General features: G+C 43.5%; 1 protein-coding gene across 1 annotated transcript in view; it reads right to left on the reverse strand.

The window, feature by feature from the left end:
- LOC132327261 (synapsin-3-like) overlaps window positions 1-22496 on the reverse strand; it is a 39624-nt gene extending 17128 nt beyond the window's left edge. Inside the window, exons 1-3 of the mRNA XM_059846288.1 lie at window positions 22001-22496; window positions 10472-10529; window positions 740-831 (exon numbers count right to left, since the gene is read on the reverse strand). Coding sequence (XP_059702271.1) covers window positions 740-831; window positions 10472-10529; window positions 22001-22317 — 467 coding nt within the window. The 5' untranslated portion in view covers window positions 22318-22496. The remainder of the gene's footprint in view (window positions 1-739; window positions 832-10471; window positions 10530-22000) is intronic.
- Between the last annotated feature and the right edge of the window lie 1998 nt (window positions 22497-24494).

Below are 24494 nucleotides of genomic sequence, written 5' to 3' on the forward strand. Positions count from 1 at the left end.
CCTGTCTTTACAGGAGAGGTGTTTCAACCTCCTGATGGTTATCAGGGCTCTCCTTTGGACTTGTTCTAACAGCTCCACGTCCTTCTTACCTTGGATGCCCCAGAGCTGGCTGCAGTGCTTCAGGTGGGGGGTAGCCAGACCAGAGCAAATGGGCAGAATCCCCTCCCTTGCCCTGCCAGCCATGCTTCTTTGGAGGCTGCCCAGGATGTGGTTGGCTTTCAGGGCTGTGAGAGCATACTGCTGGCTTATGTCAAGCTTCTCATCCTCCAACACCCTCAAGTCCTTCTTCTTGGGGCTGCTCTTGATCTGGTCATCTGGGCTTAGTGGCTATTGCAAGGGCAGTCCACTGGGATCAGGGCCCAAGACAGGTAGGCTAATGAATTAGAGCCACTGTTTAAAATGAGGGCTGGTTGACAGAGAAGGAGAGAAAAATCAAGGGAGAAGAAGATATTTTGTCCCTTTTATTGGGAGTCTGGAGGCTAAAAAGAACCTGAAAAGGAGGCATTTGCTATTGTATGAAGGGTCTAGACCAGAACAATGACTGTATGGCATAATGTGCACCTGAGACCTGATACAAACCCACCAGAGTCAGGCCAGTCTTTTCACCGCTTCCAAGAATCCTTGAAGCTACCAGGATTGTGCTGCCCTGATTCAGATATTTGTCACCCTGTGAGGCTAACCTGCTTGCCCCAACAATGATCCACAAAGCCAGTTTTCAAGACCAGCTGGTGCTCCTCACCTGACCACCTTGGTGCCGTTCCTCATGACCTGCATGTCCACCATGCAGCCACCCATGACGTAAGCAGCCAGGTTCAACTCTGAGAACTCAGCCTGGAATGGAGCAAAAGGACAAAATGTTACTCAGGGGTGGCAGAAACACAAACACACAGACACAGAATTTTCTTTGTCTGGAATGTGCCTTTCCTTCTTTTTTTTTTTTTTTTTCTCTGAGGCAACTGGAGATCCAATTATAGCTGGTTTGCACTGAGAGACTGCAGAAGTATTTATGGCTCCCACACTTAGGGTGTAAAAGTACACAGGATTAGACTTATTGCAGTAATAAGTACTGAAGGAATTAAGAATGAGCAGGCTGAAAAATGCACACAGGAAAGAATAATAAAAATAATAGCAATAAAAATAAAAAGATGTAAGGTCATTTGAATTCAAATTCCAAGTTTCCACTTGGAGACATCCATTTAGAGTTATGTCTGAGTTGGCTGCTGTGCCACTGGCTAACTATAAACCTAATACAAAAGATTTAAACCCTTTTAAACCTCATTATGCAGCAGGAAGGTGATAAGCAAAGGTCACCTGGTGTGATTTGCTTACTAAGATTTTTACTATTAAAGAGTTAGCCAAGCTGGGTAAGTTAATTAGAGAGCTGCTCAATCACTAAAACACTTTGTATTTTAAAAGAGGCATGACTTGCAAGGCTGGAAAGGTTGGCAAGGGATATTTCAGCCACAGGGAGCAAAAGATACAGGGGTGATTATGATAAATATGAATAAACAGGTTTCATTTTTTGAGGCAGAAAATTTAGTCTTCTCCCTTTGAGTCTTTTTCCCCCCCTTCCTTTTATGACATTTTTTTCAGACTTAGTATGATGAAGGCTGGGCAGCAGTTATCTTCTAACCAGTACCTGTCTAATACCAGAACACTCAGATGGTGCTGCTAATACTAATGACTTTATTGAGATCCTTGTACTGTTTAATGTTCTTCTGCTACTTCTATTAGTTGGAACCAAAAGATAGTGCCAGGAACAACTTTTATGCTCTCAAAAACAAAGTGAAAAAACCAAAAAGTGTTTTGTCCTCATGAACTCATGGAAAAAACTTGCCAATGGAGAATTGGTGCACCTGTAAAGGCTCAAAGGCCAGACGACAAATGAAAAAATAATTTCCAACTTTCCTTTTAAAATCCATGTAATTTTAAAGCAATGGCTGTGGACTGGTGACCCAATGATGTAATGAGATTTCATGTCTGCAGCTCGGTGCAAACTTTTTAAAGTAACACCCTAACATGATCTTACATAATTGTAACTCCCAATTACAATGAAAAGAGTGGGAAAATTCCTATTGCCAAGAAATAAATTCTGCTTCAAACACACATACAAACACACACACACACCCCCCCACACACCCACACACACACACACACACCCACAGGGAGGGATTGGCAGTGGTTCAGGTGACTGCCTGGGTTTTACTCATGAGAGATTGCATTGTATTGCCTTGGCCACAGCCACGCTTCTTCAGTGACCCTATCAGATCACAGATGAGCAAACATGTACCCCTGAAAGGCACCTGCCTTTTATACATTTGAAAAATCTCAGGAGATCTAGGGAGAGAGGAGTCCACCTTGGACAAACTCTGTAAGATGAGATTCTTTGGGCACCATCAGTGATGTCCCCAACGGGTCATGGCAAGCTTGCTAGTTTACACATTGGCTCCAGAGGCTCTGTGGGCTGGGGAGATGAAAGGATGTTTTTTCCACCTGTGTCTAAGTATGCCTCAGAGATGTCCCACTCTGAGAGCAGAGTGTTGTCGAACTGGACCTCCAGCTTCTGTTGCTGAGGAATGCATCATCTGATGTGAACACCAGTGCAAGAAAGGGAAGTTTTAGGTCTGTGTTTTCATGCTTTTTATGCTTTCCTTCCAAAGTTCTTTTCCATACTGGTTTGCAGTAAAGTGCTTAACACTCCTCTTTGCTGGGGGTGAAAATGGGCAGTCTTCATTCGATGAGGGGCACTTGCAGTCTGACAAAGTTGGTCTGACAAGCGTTTCCCTGAGGCAGTCAGGACAAACAAAGCTGTGCTCAGACACCTGACCTGCAAACAGGCCTGAGAACCCCCCAAGCTGGTGAGCAATTCATGCCAATCTGCCAGGACCAATTTCAGGCCCTGCTAATGTCAAGAACCAGAAGAAAAGGAGAAATCCCCTTTGGCAACCATTGTCCAGGGAACACTGGCAAGTAGAGAGAAGTGTAGAGAGGGTCTGGGGGATTCAGCTATCTCACTCCCAAAACGTCCAGATCTACAATCAGAGCTGAGGGACAATCCTGACCTTTGCCTGGCATTCACTTCTGCTTTAACAGACAAAGTTAAGGAATACTGCTCCTTTCATGTAGCTGCTTTGTTCCATCCAACAGGCCGCTGCTAGCTGGCTTTTGGAAGAAGGCTAAAACCTTCAGTCAGCAGAAATAGTTTCCTGTTGATTTTCCAGTGCTCCCTGTATTTTTAACTTTGTGGGTTTTGTAGCCCGATGACTTCCCTTGGCTGGGATTTCAGCTCTGAGATCATCTCCAGCCTGAGTTTACCTTGCAGACAAAGAGGTCTTTGAAAGCAGCCCATGCAGATAGAGTGACAGGTAACTATGCATAAAACAGGAGAGCCCAGCTCCCTGTGGCCTTGCGGAGTCATTTGCATTAGGAATCATGGAACAGAAGAAGGCATTGCATTAGCCTGATGGTGTTTTATACTTTGCAGCAGTGCCAGTGGCTGCAAAAACATTTAAGGCAAAAGCAAACCATGTGTGACAAACGTGACACAACCTGTCTTGAAGAATAATGTATTAAGACTGTGGAAGTAGAAATATTTCATACCTCTGTGAGGCTCAGATGTGAGATGATGCCCACAGCTACTTTGATCACAGTTTTGTCAAAAATGCCTCCTTCAGGTATTAAGAATTGGAAGATTCTCCAAATCATTTGGACTAAACCTTAAGGTACTCTCAGTTTCCATCAGTGTCCTCTGTGTGCTGGAGACCTTTTTGGCGAGCTATTTTAGAGTGTCTGTTTCTGTTTCCTGATATTAAAACAGGAAGATATTGTCATTTTCAATCACGCAATAGTAGAAATGCCTGGCTTGGTAGCTATGCCTGTTAGTGATTTAGGGGAAGCACATGTTCAAGGTGTATTTTAAGCATTTTTCACAGAATAACAGAAAGCTGTATTGGAAGGACTTCAAGACATCACATAGTCTTTCTCTCTTTCCTAAGGCATGACCAGCCCTGCCTCTGCCATTGTGTGCAGATACTAAATAACCTTCTTCCATCTTCCATGGATGAGGAACCTCCTCAGGCAGTCTGTACCTTAACAACAATGGAAAATTTCCCCAAAGCCCAATCTAGATCTCCCTCCTTACTTTTTAAGGCAGCATTTTTTTTTTTTTGTGTCCATTACTTCTTTCTGCAGAAACTGAAGACTTATTCCTCAAAGACTTATTTTTCCTTTTGGTTTTTTTGGGTTTGTTTTTTTTTTTTTTAGACAAAAGTAGTCCTATTCTTGTAAGATTTTCTTGTAGGTGATGTTTTTCAGTGAATTGATCAGAGATGTTGTTGTCACAGGGATTCTCTCTGGCAAGTCCACAACTTCCTCCATATGTGAAATTGTCAACCATATGCTTGAGCATGGATTTGTCATACATGCAGCAGTGTGACTATTTTTAAACTCATATTCTGGCTGAGATCCACTGTAATCCTTGCACTGCTTTGTCTGGCCTACTGACTAGCCTGGTCCGTGCCATGGCTTAGGCACTTGGGATGAGGAATTGCTACTGTACAATCAAATCTCATGCATTCCTCTGTGGATTTTATGCCTTATTTTTTGGTGGATCTTCCAATATGTACAAGGAAAGGCCCCCATCAGGCTACATTCCTAAAGCAGCACATTTCACTACAGCTATTACAAGCATCTCAAGGAGAAAGTAAGCAATCCCTAAATACTGCACAGGCAGAAAGGTGGGCAGATAGTTTGGATGCCTGTGGGATGAGGGCTGAGGCTATGTATGCATGCAGAATTAGAGATTACACATCCTGATTCCCCATATCTTTTCCTGAGACATTTTCTCTTGGGCAGGCACCCTGCTCCCCACCTCTCCCCAGTACTAGGATTGTTCTCTGGGAGAATAGAATGGAGAGAGTCTATATGTGATGTGAATGCTGCTTTACGGCTCTGAGAGCAGCTTCCTCAAGTGCTCTTTACATGTCCTGAAGCTGGGATGCATTCTCCTAGGCTAGAAACAATGCTGGTGCTGAAGGTCCACGTGCCTTCACTGTGAGAGCACCTTTTGGTGCATCAGCTCTGATGGCATTCAGAATTGTCTCCTGAGTTTTCATTTCAGAAGTTATGTGACTACCTGAAAATTTGAGGTTTAGAAAATGCACATTTCTAAATATTTTGGTCCCAGGAAATGGCTCAAAACCATGAACTCTGTAAACTCCCAAAAGCCAATGAAATTTAAAAAAAAAAAAGAAAAAGATAGTATTCATTTAAGGAAATAATGATTTTGGAGTAATTCTTGCTAGCTCTCCCTTTATTCATGGTTTCTGAATGCTTGCATGTGGCAAGCTATGAGAACTCCTTTGCTGTTCTTGAACTGCTTTCTGGCATTCAGCTGGGAAAAAACCCAAACCCTAAACATATAATGGATAAAAATTATACTGTTGTTTGACAAGAGGCTAGTTTTTCTTTCATCACACACAGACCTGTCAGACTACCTTTTGAAAGGACCATTTGACACCACACATGAAAATACCTCTTTAGGGCGGGAAGTACAATGGAGGTGGACTTCATGACTTGTATTACAATTATCTTCTGTGACTGCCAAGTACAACTTTTTCCTGACAATGCTGCCAATGGAGTCATAATCTATACCACAAGACTTTTCCAGAAGCATGTATATAGGAGTTCACTGAATAATCATTCCCTGAAAGTAAATTGAACAGTGGGAACAAGTGAATGAGCTGTACAAGAAAAATGCGTGTGAGACGGACAGATGGACCCACCTCATCACAGCAAGGAAATGGTGGGAAGGAAAAGGGTGAACAAACATCAAGGATAAAAATGTAGATGGACCTTTGGGCTTCATGAGTCCCTTCTCACATTTTTCACCCCACTCCACCATCAATTAGCCAATGCCAGGGAGAATGTCTGTGAACAAATTAAAATTCCTTTGGGAAATACCTGCAGGAAAGGTACCCTGAAGGTGGTGGACCCTCTCTAAGAGGTGCTGCTTGCTCTTGCCTGTTGTGTCCCTCATTGGTCTGTGCAGGGCACAGGACTGGAAAAGCCCATCAGAACCACAGGCTTTAATCCCTTGCTACGCTTGGCACTGTGAAAACCCTGACTTGCACCAAGTTATTTACTAAAAATATTCATGTCTGTTTTATACTCTGTTATGGCAGGAGAAACAAATTCAGCTCTTCCAGTCTCCTCTCATAAACCAGTTCTCCATAGCCATCCCAGTGACCCTGCTCTGCACATCTCCTGCTTTGCAGACATTGCCCTTCCAGACAGGTGTCAAGTGTCCCCCTGATCTGCCCCCCTCCCTCAGGTCATAGTCTGATGTGTCTGTGGCTGTCAGGTCTCAGCCACATCTCTCTCACGCTCCTCTGCTTGTCTGTGGGTGTGCTGGGGATATATGGCCATGAGGCATTCCCCTGGAGCAAGGGGCATGTTTCATGCCCAAGGAGACTCCACACAAGGTATGTAATGATCCAAATGGAAAACCTCAGAAATCCTTAGAGCACACAAGATTTAGTTTCCTCTGGGACAGCATAGAGAGGGTGGGGAAGGAGGTGCTGAATTAATTTCTCTCTAATGAAGAAAAACATCTGACACAGCATAGGGCCTATTGTATAATTTCTCCTCTTCCTCAGTATACTGTGGCTTCTAATGCCTCCTGCCCTCTGGCCAATGAAGAACTGAGGAGATAAAAGCAAGATTTTTTTTATTTGTGAGAGACTGAAAGCAATGTGGTTCACTCCCGTGGCACTTTAAGATTCTTCTTTAAGTTCAGCTTAGTCTTAGAGCCATTTATTCAAACGCATGCTTTTCATTTCTAAAAGAACTTTTTTAGTATTTGCATTTCTAGAGAAAAGAACTAGAGATGCATACACTGCAGTTCTGAAAGCTAGAAATCACCACACAAGTAAAAGCAACAATGTGGGTCAAGATCTAAGCAGCTTATTTTTAGCATAAAATAGAGATAGTATTTTTAGACTCAGCTGTTCTCTTAAAGCTTAGAGCTTTACCCATACTGAGTAAAACTTAAAACACCAGGGTTTTGATCAGAATAGGTCAAATAGATTTTTACTTTTGGACCAGTGTTTCAATCAGTCTCATGAATAGCTATCATTGCTACAGAAGTGGAAAAATACCCAAAAAAGCAAAATGTAATCCAAACTGCCTCCATAGAAAAAGAGGCCATGACTCAGGAGAGTGTTTGAACTGGCTTTACACCACCAAAGCCTTTCACCTCCCTCCCTCCAGCCAGCAGGAAGAAAGCAATAGCACTGCTTGCCTGGTTTCACTAAATGGTGGACAATAATAAATCCTTCAGCCTTTAAGGCATATTATAAATATGATTTCAGTATTACACTGAAGATCAGAAGAGAAGAAACAAAGGTAGAAACAAAGTCAGGCTTCACATTAATTTTAATGAATGACAGGAGAGTGGTGTAGACACTACAGTGCCCTTGCCAGCTCTCTCCTCATCCACTGGCACCAGGTGATGCCCACAGTAACCCCTGTCTCTTCCTGGGGATAATGGACATGAAGAACTAGGGCCTGAGGTTCCTATCAAGGTGTGCAATTCACTTAGTGCCAAAGAACCAGAAAACCTTATTGGAGAGTCCATGAAACCTATTTTCATACAGGCTGAGACTTGCAGAAGCAGCTCCCTGAGCAGCAGGATGGCATTTAGTAGTCTCTTCCCTGTGTATTACCCAGTGTCTAAGATGAACTGGATTCACCTCTTGCAGAAACTATCTTCAAACATCTACCTGTTTCTGGAATTCAGCTGAAGTGAGCCAATGTGTTCCACAGAGCTGGGTGTGGGGGACAGACAGAGCAGGACAGCATGATCACATATGTCCTGCATTCCTCAGAGGAGGGAGGAGGCAGCCAGGAGAGCTGGTAGGGGTGTACAGCCAGTTTAGATAACTGAGAGAGGGAGTGACACTGCTGCTTGCAGCACTCCTGCTGCATTACCAATAAGTGATAGCACGGCTTTCAAAAAATATCACCTACTATCCTGTTCTGCTTCCCCCACAGATTGCTAAAATGGCTTGCTTAGAAAAAATTAAAATGTAACAGAGATGAATATGAAAGAGGAGAGAAAAAGTTCAAACCAACCACTGGACAGCCTGGAAGAATGGCAAATGAGTTAGCACAGTCAGTAAAAAAAGGCTTTTACCCAGTGTGGTTTTCCAAGAGTATTTAACATTTGGATATTTCCTTTCATTGCTTTCTGCCATTCAAACTTCTTTGTTATTTAGCCTTTCAGATCAAAAGTGTTTTTTTGCCTATAAAATCTAAAAAAAGTTCCTAAGGCAAACTGCATTTCTGGCTGAGTTAATAATGTGTGGTTATCTGATACAGGATCACATGGAAAAATGAAAAACTAAATGAACTTACTGAGCAGACTAAATGGTTCAAGAGGTGCCTAAGAGTCAAAGTCTCTGATGGAGAGTTTATTCAAAACTGAACAGCCAGGTTAAGGCTTGTGCACCATGGCACAGTCTGTGTGCCTTTTGGGGGAGAGTCACAGGAGTGAAGGCTGTGAGCTGGGAACTCACAGAGAAAGATGTGGGCCATGTTAATGAACACAGTTATTTTCTTTTTTATTTTTTAAAGAAGACTATGGAAGAACATTCATTTTTCAGCTATAAAAGGTCAACATTCAGCTTCGGGGGACCTGTTCTCACAACAGTTTAGGCTCCTGGACTGCTTGAGGAAGAGGTGAAGTTAGGAAGGCTCCAAATAAATAGGGTAGAAGCAATAAGTGAAAATTAACTATCAAGAAATACTGAGCAAGGATGGATGGACAAAATGAGAAGGGAAGAAAAAGCCAGAGTCTGAAGGAATCAGTGCCTCTTTCTTGACCTTAACAATACACAAGAGAGGCCTGGGGTCAGATTCAAGGACTGCCCTTGACAATGCAGCCTCTGTGTTTCCCTGGAGAATAGTGATCCAGCTGGGAAAAGTCATCATCTCTTCTCCTTCTGAGGTCTGGAGGAGTCAAGAGCAGCTCCCTGCCCACTAAATGGAGGCCAGGCTACCTGATCTGAGTGGCAGAGAGGGGAAAGGTGGAAATAGCCAGGATCCTTGTTTTCCATTCCTCAACTCTCCTACCCACTGGGGGTTTCATTCCCTCGGGCAATGCTGCAGTCACTCTGTGGGCATTGAATGAAAGCTGCAGGGGCTTAGCTGTGGTCCTCACCAGCGAAATTGCATTGTGGTCTTTGCTTGGAGCAATTTGTTGCCTCATCTGGAACATGGGTATTCAGCCTATGTGAAGGATTTCAAGAGGTAAACTGGGAAAGCCTCCCTACAAGAGCCAGTGGGGACATGTGAAAAGCTACATTGTGATGGTGACAAGGGTCACAGCTTGATCCCCCATGAAGGATCAGGAGTCCACTCCTGACCTTCTGCACTCACCAAACATTTGAAGGCAGTTTCTTTATAAGGACTACAAGTGCAATAACATCTGAGGAGAAGGATTATGAGGGGAAAGGCAGACACTAGAGGTTTTGGAAGGAATTAACAGGCCGTTTTGAAGAGTACCAAGTCTAGCTTTGAACCTGAACCTGCTTTAAATGATGGAGAGGGCTGGATCAGAGGCTTGAAGGGAAAACTTAAATTATTTGGTTTCATGCTTCTAAGTGAGTAGGATGATTTGTAAATTTTTAAATTTTTCCTGTTCTCTTTTAGGGTAATTGGTAAAGCTGACAACAAAATAAAGACTTTCATAAGGAAATGCCAGGAAGAATTATTCTTGCTAATACCACCTAGACTGACAAGTGTGATATCAATAAAAAAGACAAATCTGTCCCAGACACAGTTTGATCAGAACATGTGCGCTCATGAACAGTCATAGAAAACAGGACAGGACTCCTTTAAAAAGAAAAACAACACCTTTTCAAGGGCAATGGGTCCTGAGAAAGTCTTCAAAAGCACTGCATTAATAATCTGTACACTCACACGATGCAGAATCCACAGCCTTATTAAAACAGAAAATATCAGGTCATTCAAACAACATTCAGCAGCTTTCTTTACCCACCCAAACATTTTTATAGTCCTAATGAGTATAAAACAAGCATATGATTCCTTCAGACCCACCTTTTTATCTCAACATCTCTCTCTTCTTATGCCTGCTTTCAAGTTGGGTGCCTGCAGATGATTATTATTATTAATAATTTCTCTTTTGGCAACAGATCCAATCTCAGTCCATATGGCACTTTTTGACAGACACTGCAGCAACACACAGAGCAGGGGACAGACCCCAACATGAAGAGGCTTCAATTGAAATGAATATTTGGTGCCAAGGCTAACAGGGAAGCAGAATGTGTCCAGTGCCCAGTGGAGCACATAAAAACCAGGCTATGGACCTCATCACTGTTGCTGGGACAGAATACCTCTCCCTAGCTGTGTCCACATATATTCCTTAGAAAGAAATTCACTTTGCACTGACCTGTTCCACTCGGATATCAAATTCTCCATTCACCTTCTTCCCCTGGAAATATTTGGCCCTGCAGAAGAAACAAGAGAGATAAACATGGTTAAATAAGATTTTTGGCTTTCATTACATACGATTTTGCTTCTGCATTTCCCTTTTTTGATAAAGAATTTCTATCTGGGTCACAGCATGTTTTTCTAATTCCTATCTTCTTTTACCTTTCTGTTCTCCAGGAGAAACCTGCCAAGCCAGATGAAAACCACATTGGAAAGTTCCTTCAAGGCTTGTTACTTTTTCATTTAATTTTCAAACTGAAAAACAAATGTTCTCCTAATCTTTTCCAGGGAACAACTCTAATCAGTGATTCCTTGCTATATCTCATTTAATACTCAATCCTTATTCTGTAAAAGGAGAACAACATGTGGCACAGCATCGGGAATTTCTTCTGATGTTGAGTAAGGAGTTTATCATCACAGCTGAAGTACTTGTGAAGCCTGTTCTCATGCTCTCTCACTTCAGAGCTGCTTTCCACTTCTGTTCCTTTTTGCTGTTGATTTAGGGAAACTGTATCTGCATCTCTGCAGAGTCACTGATGAAGGAACTCTTCTCCTGATCACAGAAACTGTGTTTGCTTTGGGATTGAACACTGCTGTGAGAAGAACATGCACCTTCCACCACCTCTGTTCCTATCTCCTCACACTATGCAGACAACAAAGCACTTCTAGTAGGTTCTTCATGCAAGGGGAAGGCTGACAGTAGTGCTGGAGAAGAAAACAGAGGAAAAGGACAGGCAGTTTTAGCTTTTTGTATTCATATTTATGTATAATGCCCCTTATATTGATTGGTCAGTGGGGAAATTGCCAATATAAATTTCCCTGTAGATATTTCTCTCCAATTCTTCCTCTCACCAAACAAGCTTGACAGAAGAAAATATGAATTTATTTTGTCCTCCTCCCCTATAAACTTTCAGGAGGCCATGTAGGCTCCAAAGGGCTCTTCTATTTGGAAAGCATTGAAAACAGGTTAGCCCTACAAGAGTTGTTTCCAGAGAAAAAGTAACTCTGGGTTCTGTTTCCAATTGGCAAAGACAGGACAGAAAAAAGAAGTAAAGGAAAATGAGGGGAAGCCGGCTTTGCTCCCTATTTTATAGTATGAGAAAAACAACAACAAAAAAAAAGCTGGCTCACATTTTTACTATGTGTCTATTTGTTCCAATAAAAAAAGGAGAGACAGTAGGAAGGCAATTTTCCCCATGGCTGAATCCCATCAGTTTATAGCTGCATGCTCCCCTCCCCCAGAAATGTGATGTGTAAATAAAAAAGTTGTTTTTTCATTCTGGCTCAAAATGGAGTAAAAATTTTTCATTATAATTAAAAAATACATTAAAAATGACAAAGGCCTTCTGCTTAATTCTAACAAGGACATCTGAATATTGTATCACACTTTCCTTACCAGACAGCCCATCCATCAGCCTGTAAGACTTCTGCATAGGTGAGGGACAATGTAGTAGCCAGGTGTAAACAAGACCAGGTGACTCGAAAAAACCCTGTTTGGTATAAAAAGCAGATCTCTGCCCATTTTTCCTTCTCTTTTTTTTTTTTTTTTTTTTTTAATTTATGGGCATTGAATTAAGAAAACAACTCAGCAGACAAGCTAAGACATCATGACTCCAACAATAAACAGGAACTCTAAATGCACTTAATAATTCGATTGAATTTCTGGAGGCATGGCTCAAGAGCGTCTGGCAACATTCCTCACTCCTAAACATTGGGGATATTGCTGGAACCAGTGACTTCTTAAAAACTGCAGTAAGCTTTCAGAGAGCTCACAGGAACTGCTCTGAAATTTGAGGCATACTATTCCCTGGTACAAGTTTGGTTTTATTCCCAGCATGCTCATAATATATATTCCTTACCCACATTTATGGAACACACTTCCTCTCTCTATGGCCTCTCCTCTTTGTGGCAGCAAACTCCTTAATGATACTTTGCTTTAGCTTGTAATGAAGTGTGATTGACCACAGTCCTCAGCCTGGTTCAGAGGCATCAAAGGGACTTCCATTGCCTGGTCCAGGAAATTAGCCTCCGCACAAAACCCTCCTTCTCCTCTCTGCAATACTGGATGGGCTTATGGGTGGTCACACAGAGGGTGCATCCAGCTTCAGGAGCTGCTGGAGTAGTGCAAGGGGCCTCAGCTTAGACTCGGTGTGACCTCTCTCTCCTATCCCTCTTTCCACAGTTTGTCTCATCCAATGTCCCTAGAGCTTTCCTTAAACAGTAAAATATATCACTTTCTTCCCAAAACAGTCCCTCAGGAAGCTTAACCTGCTTTGAGTGCCTCTGAAGACTACAGGTGCTAAGCAATTTGCAGCCAAATATTTTGGTCTGCCCATCATTTTGACACAGCCCAGGGTAAGAATAAAACATTTCTTACTAAAACATCTCTGAAATGGATGCAGTGGTGTTTTCAATTCTCACATAGGGTTTTGGAGCCCATAGGCAGTAGAGGCTATCACAATGAAATGAAAAATGGCCTTAGCATCCTCCTGGAGCCCTTCAAATTTTAAGCAAGCTGGAATCATTACCAATGCTGTGGAAGTATCAAACCTCTTGCAAGAGGTATGATACTTCTGGTCAGTTCTGCACAATGTCTGAAATGGCTTGTGGTCCTCACAGTGGACATGAGACAGAGGAAAGGAAGACCATGCTGCTGTGGTGGGGATGCATGAGAAAGAGAGATGGATGTTTCTGGCAGAATCCTGGCTTTACAAGACATTTGTGGATGCTCTCTGCCCCAAAACCACCTGAGCAAGTCTCTTCCAGACCTCTGTCTAGGACCTGACTGCTGCAGAGTTATCTAGGCAGCTTGTAGTGCAGCAGAGGAGCTGTGCCCAGAAGACCAGTCCAAAAACTTTCTGGGAATCTTGGAAGTGTCCCCACTCACCTTCAGCTCCCGGTGATGAGAGGAGCAGTTCATGGCCCCAGGAGGGCTTAATGCCCCCAGCTTGGGACACTGGGCAAGCCACTGGCCACACAGACCCACCGCCTCTCCCAGGCAGTCTGCAGCACTGACCACTGCTTGGCTGGCCACCCCTTTATTTAAAGCATGTCAGATGTTCAGCTCAGCAGAACACAGAGCTATAATTTGGCTAGGAAGGGTGCAGATGGGCTGGTGCGGTTGCTGTGATCTCAGTGAATTAGCATGTAAACATGTTTTGACTGAAGAAAACTGCAGGGCCATGCTCAAGAGCAGTTCCTGGGTGGGATTCTTAGAGCCAGGCAATCCATTTAAATGTGGCCCCATGGACTGGGAGGGAGGAAGCACTGTGATAAACAGACAAATGTCTGCCCCGGCTTGCAGGAAAGAAGCTTGCCTCAAACCCCTCTCTCTTTCTGATTAAGAAGCTGCATGCTCTGGGAAAGGATGTATTTTATGAGTGCAAAGGCATCAAACAAACTTAGGTTTTGCTTTCTGCCCCAGCTCTGAAATTATTACAGGGACATAAGAAACCCAACGCCTCTTCTTATGAAGTTATCTGGAAAGGATATAAGTTTATTTTGTAGAGATATTCTGTAAACCAGCCCCAGTCTGCCTCAATTACCATGGCTGGAGGAAGCATACACAACAATTTTCTGTCAGATATGGAGTGTACCTTTACCAGCAGTAGGGAATAATAAATGATCATTTCACCTCCCATTAGCTACCTAATTCACAGATTTTCAGATCTTCCTAAGAGAGACCTCAGTGGAACTGATACAGCAAATATTGGAATGCTGTCTTGGAAACTGAGAAGTCATTTTTCAGATGAACTAATAAGCCTGAGCCCAAATCCCCTGTGATGTGAGTGAACCCTGACTCACACCTCTATCACTGTTCAACAGAGGCCTTGAGCTACAAACTCAAGAGCTGGCTTGTACCTCCAGCCCAGAAATGGGCTCTCCTCGCTGAGACCATGCAAAAGGACACTAGGATGTTGTAATGACAAATCTCTCCAAATCCTCTGACTGAGCTTGTGCCTCTGGATCAAGACACAACAAGCAGAGAAAGCCAAGCCAAACTTTGCATGGAAACGACTTAACTAGAGCAGGAAGCAGCCTTTCCTATGCCGTGGAGGGGCCAGAGCAAAACACAATGAAGAGAGAAATGCACAGGACTCTTAGGGAGAGGTGGGCAAGCGAGTGGGTGGAAGAAAGAAGGAGAGAAATGGCAAGAAGGGACCCGGGTAAACAAACCAAAAGGCATCCATGGGTAAATTCTGGAATTATCTGAATTATTTCCCTGGCATCACATTACACATATTTCTCTTGAGCCCTTGGGAAAATAAGGCCTGTAATTTCTTTCTGAATTATCTAGGAAAAGGCGAAGCCCCCTGGTTTGGGTGTGGGGGCACCTCAGGGAGGGTGGGGAGGTGGTGAGCTGCTGTATAAAATCCCCATGTCAAAGGGCCTGGGGGCCCAAGTGATGCACAAGACACTCACTGTATTGTCTCCTTCATAAAAGGGGCTGAGACTGGGAAAAAGAAGGCAGTTTCCAGGATACTGGCCAGAAGCTGCTGGAATGCTCCGACCCCCCCCAGCCCCTACACGCTATAAGGGCAGCAGGGAGGGGAAGGAGGAGGAGTACCCTTTTTTTTTTTTTTCAAGATTGAAAATAAGGAAGGTTTTCCTTTCAGGAGCCAGTTCTTACTCGCTCCACCACTTTTCCCCACTTCAGAAATTCTCAGCTGTACATAGTAAGAAATTTTGAGATGGTCAGCTCCTGACTGCCCAGGGCATAGGGATGGGCAAAATCACTCCATAAATGCTGAGGTCTGCAAATTGCTGGAGCTTTGGTCCGCATCTACTTTGGCCCAGAGACCTTTATGCAGTGTTCAGCTCTGAGATGGACTGGTTGGTAATTAATACTTATTCTGCAAGAGTACCTTGGGGCAAGGGATGAGGGTGTCAGAATGGTGAATAAGAGTGATGGATGAGTGCTTTGACACCTCAGAAAACAAGGCTTGAATTAAAAGTTGGATGGACCACAGTACAGAAAGAAGGAAAAGGTATTCACATTGTACATACCGACAGGGAAGGACGAGTGAGCAAATCTCAGGTTTGTGGTGGGTCAAAAGGTAACCATAAATACACTGATACTTTGCCAGGAGCTCCATAGAAGTTTCAGCTCTATCCCTGGGGCACAGCAGTGCTGTGACCAGCCCTGCTCCTCCCTGGGGCAAGATCACCTTGCTCTTGGTGCTGTCACCACCTGACTTGCTGTGGCCATCGAAGAGAGAGCCAGCTCTGCAGTACTACAGGTGTGTCTCCAGTGTCCTTGGATGGGCTGTGGGAACAGACTTCTTTTGTTGCCTTCTGGGAAGAACCACAAACCCAGCCCACTCTGGTTACTGTAAAACCACCCCCAAAACATTATTAGTTATGGGATCACATCAAGGAACGCCTCACCCGAAGGGGGTTGTGCTGGGCTCTGATGGCAGGACGGATTAGGGTTTTTTTGGATAAAGGAAGTCCTCCTGGTGAGGTCCTTGATGAGATCTGAGGTCCCACCCTACAGGGCTGGGAGGATTTTCTTGGCTTGAATGCAGATGGCAAGGGAAGCGTTGGGACAGCAAGGGAGAAATGTTTTTAAAATCTTTCCCTGTGAGTCCTCCCTTTCTGAAGGCCTGTGTTCTGGGGAGACCTGGCTTGGCAAGCCACCAGCACTTTAACCATTGCAGACACAACCATTCAGGCCACTTGTTCTATTCAAGGAATTGTGGAGTCCCACACAATAGTGGCCTTCCAGCATCTTCCTGTGGCACCTTCTGCTCATCAAACAGGGGTAATCAAAGCAATCCCCCACCAAGAGCAGAAGCACTAGTTAGTGCAGCACTATTGCTTTTGGGCACAGCTTTTTGTGCTTCTCTGAGCTGTCAGAATAGGAAGGACACTTTGCTGTAGGTCTGGTCCCCCACCCAGGCTGTGCTGTGGTCACATTCCTCCTGACCACAAAGAGCTGGGGTTAGGAGGGTAGGGGGTGGAGGTGGGGTACTGCATAAAGTACAACGTGAGGCAGCAATTTAATTTTTGTGTATTATCAAAATAGTGCATTGCTGGAACATTTACAAGTTGCTAAGTCTAAATAATATGGCCTGGAGCTGTTTGCAAGGGGTATCAATTTTTGTTGAGGATTTTGCAATTTTATTTCCAGCCTACTTCAGTTCTCCTTGAATTTGAGAGCAGTGGAACTGGCCTAACTTGGACCAATCTTGGGGCAGGGCTGTACACTTTCAGGCAGAAGAAATCTGGCCCACAAACGTTGAGAAATATATCTGAGGGTTGGGTTTGTTGGATTTTTTTTTTTTTTATATGTACAGGACTAGGCAGTACATTCTGAGGTTAAATTCTATGCATTTATAGGAACTCTGGTAAAGTAATTAAGGACCCAGATTTGACTTGCATTAGCATAGTTACAGCCTGGTGGGGAATGTTTTCCATATTCCTTGTGTCTATTTTTGTAATGATACTAATCCTTCACATTTCTGTATCACCTTTCATTTAGGGGGACTAGATCCCAAGATACTTTACATATGCAGGAAAAAAATATAAGGGCTTCTAAACCAGACTTGTGAAAATGTGAATTTTGTGTGTAAGTTTTTTCAAATTATTGCTCCATTGTTGCACAGAACTTGTGAAACATTAAAAGCTCACTACTATGTAAAAAAACCTTATTCATAATAATCTATTGTCAGTGACCATCATGTTAGATGATTTAGGACTTTCTTATCAGGAAATACAGACAAAAGTTTGCAATTTTACCAGCAAATTCCTAAATTCGAGCTTAAACTCCAAAACTTCTCTTTATGTTTAAATGAGTTAGGTGCAGGAATACTCCTCTTAATAGGAGCCTTAGAATATCACCTTCAGCCTACTGAAAGCATGAAATGACTCATGACACTCATTGAATATTTTTAAAAGGAATTCCTTGAAAAAAACCCCAGTATTTAGGAACTCCCATGTTACCAAAATTCAGTATTAGACTGTTATTAGTCACAATCAAATTTTTAGGCAAATGACATATTTAGGGCTCAATATTTTTACGTTTCAGAAGTAAAAATAATTTTCTTTTTAAAAGAAGTTGATTATTTCCTTTGACCAGTATAAAACATAATTAGATCTGAATCATGACATTATTGTTATACAAAGAACCATTTCAAATGTTTTAAGAGGATTTAATTCAGTGCTAATCACAGTTTCTCTCTTCCTTGATCTTAAAATTTTTGGAGACAGTATGTTCAGGCAGATTTGGCTGCAAATTGAAGAGGAGATAAAACAATGCAATTTTTTTATCCTCTGTGACTTATTTTTTGGTGAAGCATTTCACAATACTCATGTATATAATAATCACAATACTCAACTGCTGCACACAGGGCACTTGTATTTTGGGCAAGGCAGCAAAACCAGCACTGTGACAAAACACACCAATGGCTTCGAAAAGCCACATGAGCTGTTTCACAAATGTAACTTATATATCCAGCAAATGCAAAAAGAACAACTTTGTTATGCTATCCAGAAAGCAATGCTTTTAGCATGTGTGGCTAATAGGAGCCTTAGTGTGCTTGATCACTTCCCCCATAAGCTGTTTAAAAGCGAAGCATTAGGCTGGAAAGCTGAGCACTTTCACAGAGGATGGGGGTTAATAATTCACAGTGCAAAATCCTGTTTGATCTGCTGAGAAATTCATTCCAGCTAGAGCATAATTTTGTTTAATAGCATGGTGGGAGAGGAGGTTGCCAGAGGTGGGATGCTTTCCTCCTGGCTGAGGTGGGGCTGCTGGAACTGGCCCATGTGCCAGCACCTGGAGTTCTGCTGTCCCCCTTCCTCATGGTCGGCTCCCTAGTGCTGCGTGTTCAACACACACACACACGTGTATTCATGTCTGCGTTCCATTTTCTCTGGCAGCTGCTGTAGGTGAGCTCTGGATGCGTTTTTGGAAGTCTCCCAAGGCACAGAGACTCCCAGCCCACCAGAAGGAGCCTCATTCTCCAGGTGGAGGCTCCCCAGCTGAGAAATGTGCCAGTAATGAGAGCAGAGAAGATGAGCTTTTCCCTGGTGTGTTGATGCACAGGTACACTCACTGCCGTGCGTGCCTCTGAGGGCCGCCTGTCAAAGCCAAGAGCACAAGGGAGCTCTATAGGTAGGATTTTCCTCTCATGCACATCCCATACATGGCAATTCACTGCGTGCTTCCTTGCAACGTCTAGAGCTGCGCCTTTGAGGAGAATGGAAAATTTGTCAAAATGTTGCCACTTTAACAGAAAGCTGGGTGAGTTCCCTTGTTCTTAATAGAATGTACCTTTCTTTTACTGCTGCTAATGCAGAAAGCAGCTGATCATATTTTGTGGGTCTCACATTGTTTTTATAGTACTTTGCCTCTGGAATAAACCAGAGCATATTGCACATCAAGAACGTCAAGGATTTTATGGTGGAAGACAGGCCATGGATTCCCATGGATGCTCTTTCTTTCCTTCAGGCCTCTGAGAAATTGAGTGCTACACTGTGTCATCAGAGACAGAGTAGCTCCTCAAAAATAGAAAGGATTGTCATTTGTCCCTTTAAAGTGCATTTAACATGCACTTGCCTATTTGGGTTGTTAAAGCATTTCATCAAGTAATTGTGCAACACCTCATCCTAACCCACAACTGCAGCCCTTTGCTGTAATACAAACAGTGATGATAAATTAATGTCTGGCTTGGCAATATTTCTACAGTCTCCAATTCTGAGAAAGTGTTTTCATTTAGAGAAGAGAAATCAAATGGCAGATTCCACTGTCTCTCACCCTTCCTGTCTGTGAACAAGCTGGTCCTTGTTTGTAAACCCTGTGTAACTTGCTCTGGGGGAGGAGGCACTGTGGGAGCCCCTCACCCTTGTAATAGGGCAGCACGTCAGTAGTTATTTCTTGGGGATTTTTTGAGTTAGCTATTTCGAAGGGAGAAGGAAAGAGTTTCTTGAAAACCAAATACAAAGGTTTCACAACTAGAAAGACCAGAGCAGGCAGAGGTGAAATGCATTACAAACATGATGCTCTTTCCAAACCCAGAATCACCAGCACAGAAGTAGCAATGTGCTGTTGTTCACCTTCCAAAGTCTGGGGCTGTTTCTATACATGATGCAGAGGGGATGGTCAGAATCCCTGGATAATCAGCTTTGTCAGCTGGGCTCTCACAAGGCAAACACAGCTTCCTGAGACTGCTCAGCCTGAACTCACATAACACCCTGGCTGAGAACAAGAAGGTGACTAGCGTTGCTCAGAAGTACCTTACCAAAAATAAACATCCGCGGAGCCATGGAGTCACTACTCTCTAGTGCTGCTCTCAGGGGTTCACTGATTTTCCTGAAGACACAAAATCAACCAGGAGGAAGCAGTCGTGGCTTACTGGAATGGTTGCATTGCTATGCTCTCTCAGCAAGGACCAGCCTTTAAACAGGAGAAGTTTCTAGGCATGTATTTCTGTCCATGCCACAAAAAGCCATGGCAGGCAAGGGTTAGTAATGTTCTTTCTTTGTTCTTCATGTCATACATGCATCAGGGTATGATTATGAATTCATGCACTAATTTTGTACAGTGTCCTCACAGCCTTAGAGAAAGTAAAGGCAGGGAGCCTTTGCAAGCAGCATTTGATACCTGCAGACTTGTGGGTTGAGTCAGAGAGCTGGGATAAGTGAAAGGGATATCCCATCATTCCCAGAAGTGTCTAAGTTATAGGCAGCGGAGGAATATCCAAGGCAGCAGGATATGAGGAATGCTTAGAGGAGTGGAGGAATGAGGATAGCATGGGTAGCCTTGCTTAAAGGAAGGTTTACTTCCTTTTTATATATCCCAGCTGCTGCTCCCTCAGCAAGCTCAGCTCACGGACCACAAAGTCTGCATGACAGAACAGCAGCTGGGAGATATAAAGGCAGGGATTCAAATGAAGTGTGTGTATTTTGAAACATGAAAACCCTGCAGCAGGGTCCAACCCCTCCTTGTCTTTTGCCCTGCCCTGACTACCCCAGCACCATTAATCTCAAGGAAAAACTAGATTGGCCTTTGAACTAGGGCTTTGCTCTCTGATTGCAGTGTTTGGACTACACAGTGCTGGCTTAGCACTAGATGCTGGAGCATCAAAGGCAGCCCATTCCCAGACGGAGGATGCTGTGTTAAGGGACTGCCACCTGGCAGCATCTCCAAGGAACTGCAAAAACACTGCAGAGACAGAGGTTAGTGAGCATCAGCCTGCAGGAGACTCGTGGTGCACCCAGGAAAGAGAGATCAGGTCTGATTGAGCCAGATTGATGTTGCTGACTGATGGACCTGGTATTGAGGGGCTGCTGCTGTGATGAAAGACACTAGGCCAGGGAAACATTCATGGTGACAACCTTAGCAGGGACTTTCCCACTCACTGAAGAAGTTGTTCTTCCTTTGAGAAAAATCCCACTGTTTTCCCTCTCTTACTTCAAGTTGGCTGAAGATGCCTGGCCTAGTTGTACTCAGTCATGGTCTCTTTTTAGGTAAGAGCTAAGCTTTTGATTTATGAAGATATACCAGAAAAGTTTGGTCTCACCTTGTCCCTACTCTTCTAGTTAAATAGAGAAAAACAAACGTGACAACTGTACTCAAAAGTGGAGTGGGATGAACAGAAAGATAAAATAATCTCTCTTGACCAAGACCCAAAAACACAACTTCCTTCATTTTGAAGTCTTCAATACTGCCCCCTTACCTGGGCCAATCTTTCCCTCTTTTGTTTTGTGACAAGCTGGCAGATGAAACAAGAGCATCTTCTCAACACATTCTCTGGATATTTCCCCCAGATAAGACTCTCAGACAGGTTGCCTAAAGTTTCTAAACCAGCTGGGTTTGAAAAGGAGCATACAAAAGGCAGTAAGTAATTTCTGTAACATTTTAGAAGACTTCAAAAGGGAGTACTTTGGAAAGTTTACTGTGCTACCCAATATCATAGGAAACAAACTTCCAAACTTTTGTTTGTAAAGAGACCTGCAAGAACTGAACAAATTTGAGGCTTAGCTGAGCCTGAGATGCTTTTGCCAATAGTTGTTGTTATGCTTAGCATGTAAAGGGCCCTTGACAGGTAGTACAAAGTTTGGTTATCTTTTCATAATTCATGTATAAGAAAAGCTCAAGAGAGATGGAGAGCTGAAGAGATTGAGTCACTTTTTAGAGTCAGCACAGCGGATTAAGGTCCTGAATGACATCATTAACACACCTTCAGATGACCTCGTAGGATCTTTGTTAGCTATGACATCTTAGCTAAGCCTGCCAAGCCAAAAATGCCCTATGTGTGTTCATATATTAAGGCTATGAAGAAGTTGATCAATGAATACCAAATGAACATTTTTTACCAAGAAAAATCCCACTATGCCATTCACACAAGTTGTCTGACAGACACCAGCTGGGGGCCAGAGCTGGTTACCCAGCTCCAGTGAAAGCATCCGTGCACCCCCTGCAGATTATCCGTGATTCCTTGAGAAGTGGGGCTGAATTAGTGGGGGATCACAGGTGACTCACCAGTCCGTGTGTGCGTCATCGATCACCAGGAGGATCCTGGGTTTCTGTGCCATGGGGGGTGTGGGGCCGGCCGAGTGCTCGATCAGTCCCGCAGCCGCCTGTGTGGTTTGCTTCATGGCGCTGGAGATGGAGCTGAAGATGCTGCTGCCAGTAGAGGAGGAGTGTGAGGGCTGGGGTGGCTGCAGGTGCTTTCTCTCCGTGGCAGGAGAAACCGGGGAGCTCGTGGAGCTGTCGGGGCGCTGCAAGTCCATCATGTAGCCATTGGGCAGGTTTGCCACGAAGCTACTGTCTGAGAGACGCCGCCGGAGGAAATTCATCGTTGCAGTGTTGTGGGGAAACTTTGTCAGCAAGAGCAAGGCTGAGCAGTGCTGTTACCAGTCCTGGAGGATGCCTCTGTGGCTGTGTGGGTACTTCCTTAAAGTCCAGGCAGGCAGGCTTTACCCCTTGAAATTGTGCTGGAGATATATGCCTAATTTTGTCAGCTATATTTTCCTTCTGTCCTGTGGGAAGAGAATCAAAGACATATATGTGAGATACATACTGTGAGACTGAGTTAAGTAATCCCCTTTTGGTCTCTTAGACAGGTATCTTAATCAACAAAAGAAAGGACTGCTAGTTGCTATGTGGTATTCCACACTGTTACAATCAAACAGGACAAAATATGTGTCACCATTCTCATCCCCAAACATTTTCTGGTCTGTAGAGACCAGCCGGCACTAGCTTAGGGGCTGGCAATTCTATCACTGTGGACAAAGAAAAAATTACTCTGATAATTGTTAATTTTAAAACGAGAGGCACCTTATTTCTGGTGTCTTGTGTGTTGAAAATTACAGAATAACTAGCAAATAATCCAAATGGATATAAAATTGTATTATCTTTGGTAGGCTTGTGAGCAAGGTTCTGAATGTAAGGAACAAATGTCTGAAATTCAAATAGGATGTAAACAACAAATAGCAGAATAGTTCCCATACACATTTTGATCAAGTTCAGTGACAGAAATTACACTTTTCTGCCCCTCCTCCTCTCTGCACTCAGACTCTGAGCCAGGTCCTTGCTGGTGGTTGTTTGGTAGATACTAGCAGGCCATCTGATTTCAGAAATTCACTTGTAGAAATTTTGCAGGTAGTCAAAACTAGAAACTTGGCTGTCTAATCTTCACACAGTTTTTTACCCTCTCATTGGTTTTTTTTTGTTTGTTTTGTTTTAATGAGAATTTATTCTGCTCATCTCTTCAAATGAGAAAACTGACATGATGAAATATAAGTATTTGACTCTTCTCCCTTGACCATGGTATGTTGACTTTGTTTTTACTCAGAATACTAAGTATTTCAGCAATTAAATAATCTCAGAGTTTTTTAAAAATTTCAACTCGAGGCACACCCCAGAAGACAGACTTCCACAGTAATTTCCTGAGAAATTTTTATCTTCTAGGGCAGCCTTTGAGTCTTGGTTGGTGAGATTCAGGGGAAAAACAAAAAAAAAAATTATTACTGGTAAAACATATACGTTTTTTGAGACAAACACATTTGCAGCAACAAAAAAGAGTGTTATCCCATACATCAAATGAGATGAATCTCATGCATCCATGGTATCATTGGTTAAATTATGCCTAACTCCCTTCAAGTCTCTTTGAATGACTCCCCGCAAATACTGGAGCTCCTTGCATTCACCTGGTTTGGTCTCTCTTACTGCTCACCCTCTAGTCCCAAATTCTGATTACCTCCTGATGGCAGAAAATTGTCTTTCCCCGGTTGTCCAAGAGAACAAATTATGAATCTCTCTCCTAGAGCTGTGGGTGAGACCTCATGGGGCAACCAAACAGCTTTCTTAAAATAAGCACTAATTTATTTTCACCTACAGGGATTTACAAAGCTTTGCAGACAAAAGACTCAGACCTGTCCTTGTCCATATTGGTCATAGCCCCCAAACCCTTAGAGAGGCTCAGATGAGCCTACCTGGAAGTAAGCAAGCTACAAAAAGCCCCTTGGCACATCCCCAAATCTCACTGTCCATCACCCCCCTGACTCTGAGGGCGTAGCATCCATCCAGATGGGCTCCCTGCTGGAGCTGCTGACACTGGCAGATTAGAATAATTTTTCTTTTGATTTCTAAGCCCTGTGCAAGTCCGCTGGCTTTGCTGGAGCCTGGAGGTAGTCTTTTCCCAGGGAATGGCTCAGGAAATCTTTAATGGCTTCCTGCCACATTCACAGTTGATAATGTATCTCGGGGTATTGTGCTGACTTCCCGCCTGGTCCCGGTGCACCCTGTGACTGCACAACATCAGGGAGCACTTCAGTAGCACTGCCTGCAGCAATTGTTCTAAAAAGCAGGTAGTGGAGAGTACCCATGGATTGCGAGCTAGCTACTCACCCCATATATACACCCACACAATACTTGTCCTGCTGCTGGAATGGTGAATGCCAGCACTGAGCCATCCACTGTTACCTCTCCAGGATGATTGGGGTGGAACAGCCTACAAAGGCTTTGGGGGATT

The sequence above is a fragment of the Haemorhous mexicanus genome, chromosome 5 (assembly GCF_027477595.1).
Source record: "Haemorhous mexicanus isolate bHaeMex1 chromosome 5, bHaeMex1.pri, whole genome shotgun sequence".
NCBI classification, from domain to species: Eukaryota; Metazoa; Chordata; class Aves; order Passeriformes; family Fringillidae; genus Haemorhous; species Haemorhous mexicanus.